Consider the following 10,763-nt stretch of genomic DNA (forward strand, 5'->3'; position numbering starts at 1 on the left):
TTCTTTATTTTAAAGTAGGAAGTTACAGATCTAGTGCATAATTATTTTCCATCGTTTTTTTCTCGGAAACGTTTCAGTCAACTTCAGTACTTTTTGTACCGAGACTGACTGAAATAGCAAGTCAAATGCGATGGAAAATAATGATGCACTACATCTGTAGAGACTTTTGACGCATAGTAATCTCCGTTACTACTGATGGTGAGTGTACACACAGCTGGTGTAGTATGTGTGTGTGTGTGTGTGTGTGTTCAGTCGGCCTTGCGCGCGCGGCGCTTGCGCACCTCGGGCGCGCGCGCGTCGCCGCCCGCCGCGCCCGAGCCCGGGCCCGCGCCGGTAGACTCCTCCGAGGAACTCTGAAACATAAAATAAATATATTATGGGACATCTTACACAGATCGACCTAGCCTCAAACTAAGCAAAGCTAGTACTATGGCTGCTAAGCGACGATATACATACTTGTATAGATAAATACATACTTATATACATAGAAAACACCCATGACTCGGGAACAAATATTTATGTTCATCCCACAAATAAATACCCTTCCCGGGATTCGAATCGGGGACCTCGGCTTCACAAGCAGGGGACACTACCCACTAGGCCAGACATCATCGATGGCAAAAAAAACATTTCTGGTACAAGCTTATCTTTCCACAAGCAACTAATACTCATCGAGACAATTCTAGAAACTCCAAACAATTAGGTTGCGTTGTTTCATCACAGAGTTCCTATGGCCACCTCCTGTCTCCATCATCACATCAACTCGATGGTACCATAATATTGCATTATAACCCGACCTACATATGCTTTATTTTCACTATATTCTTTTTATGTAATTATGTGTATTGTCTGTGTGTTTACGAATAAAATACTATTCTATATGTATGCAAATTTTCAGCTTTATTCGAAGTCGGGAAGTGGGTCAAATTTTACTAGCAAGATTTGACCCGTACCAAATACAATAAACTACACTTACTACTTAATTCTCTTTGCCCGTACAAACATAACTACATACCTACATACGTAGGTACATTACAAGTTAAATAAAAGCTTGTACAGTCAGCAGCATAAGTTGCTAAGCGGGCCAAGTGTTCAAAATGATCTTGACACCACTTTATTGTTAAGAGAATAAGAGCGTGTCAAGGTAATTTTGAGCACCTCGCCCGCTTAGCAACTTCTGCTACTGAATGTAAAAAAAACCGGTCAAGTGCGAGTCGGACTCGCGCACAGAGGGTTCCGCGCCATCAACAAAAAATAGAGCAAAACAAGCAAAAAAACGGTCACCCATCCAAGTACTGACCCCGCCCGACGTTGCTTAACTTCGGTCACAAATCACGTTTGTTGTATGGGAGCCCCACTTAAATCTTTATTTTATTCTGTTTTTAGTATTTGTTGTTATAGCGGCAACAGAAATACATCATCTGTGAAAATTTCAACTGTCTAGCTATCACGGTTCGTGAGATACAGCCTGGTGACAGACGGACGGACGGACGGACGGACAGCGGAGTCTTAGTAATAGGGTCCCGTTTTTACCCTTTGGGTACGGAACCCTAACAAGCAAACATGTAAATACACTCACATCGCTGGGTGAATTTTTCTCGGCATCGCTGTCAGCGCCGGAAGGCGCGTCGTCCACAAGATCTTCGTTTATCAACTCCTCCTGAAACATGAACACAGTTATGTTGAAATTTCTTTAAGTTTATCTATTTTATTTTATTTATTTAGAGATCAAACAACTGTGTGCAGGATTCGGTGGTTTTCCAGGGTCCATTCAATGAAGACGTTTATTAAAATATGTAGAAAATTCGTTTATTACGAAAAGTGGCTTTATACAGCTCAAAATTTAAATGTAACGAGTAACTTGTTTATCGTGCCGTATATCGAGGCGAATGAACGAGACAAGATGAGCGCGGAGAGGGGCGGTATAGCAGTTGTCGTCGCAGCGCCGCTAGATGTCGCTAGTAGGTGCGTGAACAAACTGTGATAATAAATCTAAACCTTTTTAATAAATCCACGAATCTAATTATGTATAAGAATTCACACGTAAATAAATTCTTTTAACAATACACCACATTATGCGTTGCATAAAAATTGAAAAAATGTTTAATTTTATGCAATAGTTCTTTTTTTTTAGCATTGTATGTATGTATGTATGTATAAACTCTTTATTGTACAAACACAAAACACAAATTTATGGCACAGGATAGGCAGTACAAAGGCGAACTTATCCCTTTAAGGGATTTCTTCCAGTTAACCTTTGAGTAGATGAGAATTGATGAAGAACGTAGACAAATATAGCACTGAGTACAATAGACTAGAGGAAAGTCAATAAAATTATAAAAGAGGGCGAAAATAAATAATATAAGATAAAAATTAGAAGTAACAATATTTCAAATATAAAGAATACCTACGTTATATATAATAAATATAAAATATATATATATAAAATATCTATAGTCACGAACAAGTTAATTCTGGTCCGATAGCCACAGCTTTTTTAACTGCCCCTTAAGCGACTTAAATAAGGTCTTGATGTGTCTTTTAATTGAAAAACACATTTGAAAAATAAGTTACGGTAAATATGTAACAATTATGAATCTAATGCGATCTTTTATAGTCTTCTGCTTTCATAAGTAATAGTTATTGATTTAAAAAAAGTGTTTTTCAATTAAAAGACATGTCAAAATCGCTTACCTTCTTTCAAGTTCTTTCTAATGCTAAAAAAACGAACTATAGGTAAGGTTTTCTTGATGTACATTGAGGAAAAGCGAAAGTCTCCGTTTTAACTTGGATTAAAGTGCTTTCGTATGTCTGTCTGTTCTCCTCTATAAGTAGCATATCTCAATCGATTCCCGTGATATTTTTTTATTTTTAAATTTTTAAGCTTATCACGGCTGAAAAGGTGGCAAATACTGCGGCTAGACTAGAGGCACTAAGTGGCACTAGAAGATAAATTCTATCAAAGTGAAGAGAGAGTATTTAATGGAATACCTCTTAAAACCCTCAAAAAAGACATAACATCTGATTATGGCTAAAACAGCCGATTGCAGATAAAATAAGAGAAAAAAACCGGCCAAGTGCGAGTTGGACTCGCGCACGGAGGGTTCCGCACTATCAACAAAAAATAGAGCAAAACAAGCAAAAAAACGGTCACCCATCCAAGTACTGACCCCGCCCGACGTTGCTTAACTTCGGTCAAAAATCACGTTTGTTGTATGGGAGCCCCACTTAAATCATTATTTTATTGTTTTTAGTATTTGTTGTTATAGCGGCAACAGAAATACATCATCTGTGAAAATTTCAACTGTCTAGCTATCACGGTTCGTGAGATACAGTACAGCCTGGTGACAGACGGACGGACGGACAGCGGAGTCTTAGTAATAGGGTCCCGTTTTTACCCTTTGGGTACGGAACCCTAAAAAACACGATATGCCTAGGAATAGAATGACCTGGCGGATATGAGGATCGGCCGGCCGGCGACATGAGTACCTGTTCGCTGTCGGACTTGTTCCCGGCGTGACCTTGCGCGCCGGCGTGCGCGGCGGGGACGAAGTCCTTGCGCCGCGGCGGGTACAGCACGTCGATCAGGCACACCAGCAGCTGCACCACACAAGTCAAGGCTTAGGACCAGGGCCGTCAAACTATGCTGGGCCATAGAGAAATAGTACATAGAGTGCTCACTCCATACATCAGTTTTAGTACCAAAAAGGCTATTAGCATCTAGCATCGAGTAGCGGAACTATCAGTACTGCTACTTGACAATAGATGTAGCACCGACCGGAAAGTCTTATGCTGTTGAGATAAGGTCGATCAGGCACACCAGCAACTGTACCACACAAGTTAAGGTTTAGGACCAGGGCCGTCAAACTATGCTGGGGCATAGAGAAATAGTACATTATTGTCGAGGTTCGGAAGTAGCTACTTGCTGGCTGAGGATTCGTTTTAAACGGACGACCTTGGGAGTCCGTTTAATTGAATCCGAAGCCAGCAAGTAGCCTTCCAACCGAGTCATATATAGTGCTTTTCTCAAAAATGGTGCAAGAAATAGACATATTTTACGGAAAAAGTAAAAAAGTAAAACCATTAAAAAGATTTACTTTCCGCCTTTAAAAAAAAAAAAGTGTATTTTTCTGCTGAAAATACGCCAACCTATTTGAGACACCTAAATAGTCGCCGTACCAACATTAAGCCTGTAACAGACTATCGCACCGCACCGCGACCTTGGAGCGTCGCACTCATAAGTGAGAGCGAGAAACAGATATCTCTTTCTCGCTCTCACTTATGAGTGCGACGCTCCAAGGTCGCGGTGCGGTGCGATAGTCTGTTACAAGCTTTATAATAATAATGCTGATCATCTGCTTGGCTGTTTAAGAGACCTATGCCTTCATTTGATATGGCCATTTAAAGTTTTAAAAAGTTTGGAACTTGTTAAATAATGAAATTTGTATGCAACATCGCAGTCCCGAAATCGAGACTGCAATGTTTTTAATTTTTTGAATGACCATAAACTACGCACTTCTCGACCTATTTTTTAACCGGCAACGTCGACTTTGCCATCCATTTTTGAGAAAAAATACATAGTGCTCACTCCATACATCAGTTTTAGTACCAAAAAGACTATTAGCATCTAGCATCGAGTCTTATCTCAACAGCATAAGACTTTCCGGTCGGTGCTACATCTATTGTCAAGTAGTAGTACTGATAGTTCCGCTACTCGATGCTAGATGTAGACACTGAAATTAATAGTCTGAACTGATGTATGGAGTGAGCACTCTTGTCTTATTTCTCTATGGCTGGGGCTCCTGGGTACATAAGAATTTGGGGCCCTTTTGGAAAGTAAAGAAAGCTAATTAAGGCAGGGACGCAAAGTATGCAATGCATTATGACAATCTGAACCCTGAAAGTTGTATGCTTAGAAACATACTTGTCATGCGTTGCGTTGCGTATGACAAGTATGTTTCTAAACATACACATTTTAGGGTGCAGATGTCATAATGCATGGCATGCGTTGCGTACGTGAGTTAAGTGTGTCCCGAGCTTTAAACTAACATTTTTCTACTATGATCTTCTATTTATAATCAAATATGTTGTTACTATCGTTTCTATATCTTACAAGTTATAAAATTGCTAAATGGTCTATACTGTTTATACATAATTATGAGCGTTATTGTTACAGCATGCTGCAAAATTGTAGCAATATTACACAAGTTGTATTATCCTTAACTAATATACTATAATGAACACTACATACCAGTCCAAGCAGTGCCCCGATGAAAATAGTGGCGACTGCGAAGATCAGATATGAGCCCCAAGTTGGCAGCCCGTAGGACTCCATCAACATGTTGTGTACACTCTGCAACACACAAGGAAAATATACTCAATTCTATCCTTACCCACAGACAATCCAACCTCTAGACATAGCATAGTCGCGCTACCCCCTCTGCCACACATACGGTAGCGTTACTCCATCTTCGAGTCAATCCCGTGCCGTGATTGGTCCGTGTCTTTGAACGGACCAATCACGGCACGGGATTCGCTCACCTCGTCCCCCCGCACCCCCGTATTTTTGGCAGCATCGGTTTCATTAAAGAATTGGCCTAAGCTCAGTCTAGAGGTTGGATTGTCAGTGGGCCCACCATATTAAGTTCCCCTATTTTTAAATTTGAACCTTATTGTATAGTAGATTAGGGTGACCTTTGTTTGAATGAAGCAAAAAAAAAACAACGGGTTGAGCCGGGAGTGCCGATAGAAGTGAACTCACCTCACTATGTTACCGACGCCCGGTAACACGATACATACGTTTAGCGCGGGGGGGGGGTATTCTACTTATTTATTTATTCTCAAATAAGATCACACTTTTTCATTGACATGTTTATTTACATACTCCCATGACAACGTCAAATTATTTGAACATAGGTAAAGAGTCTGGAAAAGGAGTCCGCAACATAAATGTCAAATAACATTGAGTTTTACTTTATTGATTTAAATGCCATTTAAATTATGAGTGGCCATCTAAACCTTATGCCCCTTACGGTCACGTGATCGCCTTACGCTGTCTCGAGTTTATCATTTTTTCCCCACCTCAAAAAGTGCCCAGCGCCGCTAAAAAGTTTTCACTTCAAAAATGCTACTTTATGTAGTTTTTGTAAGGTTCGAATTAGATTGAAACAAAGTGTACATTGTAATACACATTGGGCCTTACGAGGCTCGTTTTTTTTAGCAATTTTATATCACTAAGCTAATTGGCTAAGCTTCAAGTTGTTATACATACCCTGAGTGCTTGAGACAGCTTGAAGAACTGCGCCACCAGCCCCATTTGGAGCGAGTCGGGGCCCTTCCAAGACGGCACGGGCTCTGTCTGTTGCCACCGCTTCTGTTGCACGAAGCTCAGCATGGAATCTACGTCGCGGGGACCCTTGTACTGACGGAATTCGCCGTCAATCACACTGGAATACAGACGACAATTTTCAGTATACAAGGAGTTATGGTTGAAGTATTTTTTCAATTTTGATGAATATTAGGGTGCCGAATATTTGACTATGATCTCGGTCGAAGTGCGGATCACTTGACGGAAAATTTGTATATTTTGAGATTCCTATACATATTTGTAAAGAGATTTGTACAGATGCTTATAGAATAACCCCAAACGAATTTCTATTATCATTTCTCACTATTAAATTTCAAGTTTAAGAACCAAAATAGTGTCTTATCTTACGAGTGGCAGCTGGGACATTTAAATTTTACATTTGATCCTGGACAGAAATGGTAATGATGGTGGTGGTGGTGACTTGGTAACGTTGAAGTAGGTGCCAAGCATGGCGGACTGTCCTCTATGGGGCGTTAGTGACCATTGATTATGTCTCAACAATAAAGTTAAGAATACTCACTGGAATATAGTAGGCAGCGCGGTGACCAGTGCCCGCTGACTCCCGGAAGACTTAGAGGCGTCGAAGCTCCAAAGCGAGGGAAGCTCCACGCATGGCGAGGCATACAGTTTAGCGTCTGTCAACAGTACTCACTGGAATATAGTAGGCAGCGCGGTGACCACGAAGCGCCCGCTAAGGCCAGGCGACTTGGTCACGTCGAGGGAAGCTCCACGCATGGCGAGGGACTGTTTTCCCGCGTGGGCGGAGAGCTCCCGCTATGTTGGGGCTCATTATAGGTGTACCTTATGCCATTGCAATACAGTTTAGCGTCTGTCAACAGTACTCACTGGAATATAGTAGGCAGCGCGGTGACCACGAAGCGCCCGCTAAGGCCAGGCGACTTGGTCACGTCGAGGGAAGCTCCACGCATGGCGAGGGACTGTTTTCCCGCGTGGGCGGAGAGCTCCCGCTATGTTGGGGCTCATTATAGGTGTACCTTATGCCATTGCAATACAGTTTAGCGTCTGTCAACAGTACTCACTGGAATATAGTAGGCAGCGCGGTGACCACGAAGCGCCCGCTAAGGCCAGGCGACTTGGTCACGTCGAGGGAAGCTCCACGCATGGCGAGGCACTGTTTTCCCGCGCGGGCGGAGAGCTCCCGCTATATTGGGGCTCATTATAGGTGTACCTTATGCCATTGCAATACAGTTTAGTATCTGTCAACAGTACTCACTGGAATATAGTAGGCAGCGCGGTGACCACGAAGCGCCCGCTAAGGCCGGGCGACTTGGTCACGTCGAGGGAAGCTCCACGCATGGCAAGGGACTGTTTACCCGCGCGGGCGGAGAGCTCCCGCTATATTGGGGCTCATTATAGGTGTACCTTATGCCATTGCAATACAGTTTAGCGTCTGTCAACAGTACTCACTGGAATATAGTAGGCAGCGCGGTGACCACGAAGCGCCCGCTAAGGCCGGGCGACTTGGTCACGTCGAGGGAAGCTCCACGCATGGCAAGGGACTGTTTACCCGCGCGGGCGGAGAGCTCCCGCTATGTTGGGGCTCATTATAGGTGTACCTTATGCCATTGCAATACAGTTTAGCGTCTGTCAACAGTACTCACTGGAATATAGTAGGCAGCGCGGTGACCACGAAGCGCCCGCTAAGGCCGGGCGACTTGGTGACGTCTACGGAGGCGGCGCGCATGGCGAGGGCCTGCTTGCCCGCGCGCGCGGACAGGTCCCGCCACGTGGGCGCGAGCGCCGAGCACGCGGGGCACCATGGCGCGTAGCTGGACAGTGGAATGGTGGCAGTGTAGAAGAAATAGGGGTACAATATGCTTAGTTCAAGGCATTGGTAATTAAGATCGATACAAACATAATTAAACTCTCATACTCGTAATTTCAGGCGAAATTGACTTTACTCATCTACAACACAATTATAATGAAACAATGATTACTCACTAGTGATGTCACAGATTAATTAGATTAAACGGTACCTAATAATTGAAACTGTGATGTTAAACATGACAGTTACTTGCACATTCACCAATTAAATTTTTTAATTGCCAACCACAAAAACTATGAACAATAAAAATACAATACAATCTTTATTGCACAAAATAAATAGAACCATAGATGACAGATATTAAGGAAGTTGAACACCGGGAGGGACCACAGTAGCCATCGACAGTGTTCGTGTTCGGAACCACAAAGAGCAACAACTGTTGGGGTGGTTTTATTTTAATTGTCTAAGAACTCTGAATTGACATTTTTTTGGGTGACTTGAAGAGCGAATGGCATGTCAACCCGTGACCTATATCATCATAATGATTCCAAAGTTAGTTTGTATTAATGCTGTCAAAATTGACATTCATAGTGATCCTGACAAATTCATGCTTAACCTTTCGTATGCCATGTCCCGTATACGTCCCTGACAATTTGGAATATAATTTCAAGGTTACTAATTCAGTAGATTTTTTTGACAAAGGCATACAAAGGGTTAAGTTGAATATAGATTATAGAGGTGCATGAATGAGAGTCTATTTAGTTTTAAAGGTTGGAATTTCGCAAGCATAAAGCACCTAAATACATTTTTTTTTCTTACATAATTCATTAGGGTAGGCAAAAAATTATGCATGATAATGACTATAATGAGTGTATTTGTATGTCACCGTCATAAGTTACAACATGTCTAACAATAAAGGTTTGCCTTCAGCATGTTTATAAACTTAACTTTCACTGCCTATTTCGCGAGCCATGACTAGCTGTATAATGCAGTAATGCATTAGTCATGATTGTTAGAAGTTAACACGCCATGATGTAATCATACGGCTGTTGGGCGAGTAGGTGTGAATATATTATTAAGATACCGAAAACAAAATTAACAAGTTTATTACCCACTCAGCCAGCCAAAAATAGTGTTTGGATGTTGTAATTTTGATTATACTTTCATATCAGTGTTTACTAATGTAAAGAACTTGCTCTGGGAAAGCAAAACAACAACTTTTAATAATAGTAATTTGTGGCATATTTGTTGATAACTGAAGTTGTTGATAATTTAGGCATAATTTTGGTTGGTTATGAAATATTCAATTGAATAATTTTGAGGAGCTAGTGTATTGATCACTCTGAATATGACTTGTTTATGATATTTGTTATCTGATCCTTCCAGTTACTACAAATATTAGTAAACATAAATTTTGGTATCTGACAAAAACCAGCAGTGAAATTGAACATTTTTCCAGTTCATCATAAAAGATCTGAGTAAATACTATTGGTCACAATGTGTGAATACCGTGAATGTCAAGAACCTGCGAACTATTTGTACAAATAAGATAATGACCTAACTAAAAAGTTGTTTGTTACATAAAACTCGTTAGAACCGAGTCAAAACAAGTTTCAATACATCTATTAACAATTTAACATGTGTGTGTAACAATAGGACACTAGCTTCCCGGATTTTAGTGAAAAAATGCAGCAACAATAGACTGCGTCATGGTTTTCAAAACGGTGCTTTGTGGACCTTAACGGCCTTGTAGAAGTTTGATGAACTCTAGCAAACGTTCAGTCGTCATGTACTCACGCCCACTCGCCTTAAAAACAAGTATAGCACTTAAACTGCGAGACAAATACACTAGCTATAAATAAATACCAGAAACTGCACTATACAGTCATTGTTGTCTAATTTATAGATCAAAGAATCTGACACGTTTTTATATCTGCCGACACCGGTAGAAAAAACACTTTTTAATACTCACAATTCTACCATCCATTCCCCTTCGAGTATGTCCCTCCAATTGCTTTCATCTAGCTCTCTGTTTGCACTAGCCAAATTAAGTAAACAACATGAAAATATTGAGAAATAAATGAAAAAGTGAAAAAAGTCCGAAATCCTGTGTACCCGCGCCATGTCTGATTTTTGTTTAAGTGTTGCAATACGTAGTACACGCTGCTACTACCAAATTTTACTACCCAAAATGGTAGCTTTTAATGTTATTAATGTTATTCTTCGATCAACACGGAAGGGATGCGGCATTCGCACTATTTCCCCTCTGCCTAGGTACAAGATCAACTGATCTAGCGCGGGTAATAAAACTAGTTGCGCTCGGATTTTTAACTAGACCGAGTCCAGACGCGCGAGTGAACACAGCAGCAGAAAAAATGCCTAATTGCTCGGTTTTTTGTTGTAAAAAGAGGTCGGCGACATCAAATTTACAAAAAGAAGGTGTTATATTTCACACGTAATATTTTTTTTACATGTCATACGTTTAATTATATTTAAACACAATTATTATATTTTAGTCTCATGTAATTGCTGGATTTATCGATTTTTCTCGCCCAGTACAAATTGCGGATCGGTCGAGCAACAAATCCGACTTCTCATCTCTTGACGAAA

At 41.0% G+C, this 10,763-nt stretch overlaps 1 protein-coding gene across 1 annotated transcript; it reads right to left on the reverse strand.

Annotated features, from left to right (window-relative positions):
- Positions 1 to 248: 248 nt before the first annotated feature.
- On the reverse strand, positions 249 to 10,316 carry LOC134658636 (thioredoxin-related transmembrane protein 1-like). Its single transcript, XM_063514289.1, has 7 exons — positions 10,126 to 10,316; positions 7,990 to 8,157; positions 6,272 to 6,446; positions 5,252 to 5,353; positions 3,490 to 3,600; positions 1,580 to 1,660; positions 249 to 353 (listed from the first exon to the last, which is right to left on the reverse strand). Exons 1-7 carry the CDS (start codon positions 10,275 to 10,277, stop codon positions 249 to 251), a joined length of 894 nt encoding a protein of 297 aa, XP_063370359.1. The 5' UTR covers positions 10,278 to 10,316.
- Positions 10,317 to 10,763: the final 447 nt, after the last annotated feature.

Source organism: Cydia amplana, chromosome 23 (assembly GCF_948474715.1).
Source record: "Cydia amplana chromosome 23, ilCydAmpl1.1, whole genome shotgun sequence".
Classification (NCBI taxonomy): domain Eukaryota; kingdom Metazoa; phylum Arthropoda; class Insecta; order Lepidoptera; family Tortricidae; genus Cydia; species Cydia amplana.

Excerpts from the sequence above, each read along its gene's own strand:
- LOC134658636 (XM_063514289.1), bottom strand. The coding sequence starts at position 10,277 with ATGGCGCGGGTACACAGGATTTCGGACTTTTTTCACTTTTTCATTTAT. Across the intron at positions 8,158-10,125 it reads GGGGAATGGATGGTAGAATT|CTACGCGCCATGGTGCCCCG; the intron begins GTGAGTATTAAA and ends TCCACTGTCCAG. Across the intron at positions 5,354-6,271 it reads AGCTGTCTCAAGCACTCAGG|AGTGTACACAACATGTTGAT; the intron begins GTATGTATAACA and ends TGTGTGTTGCAG.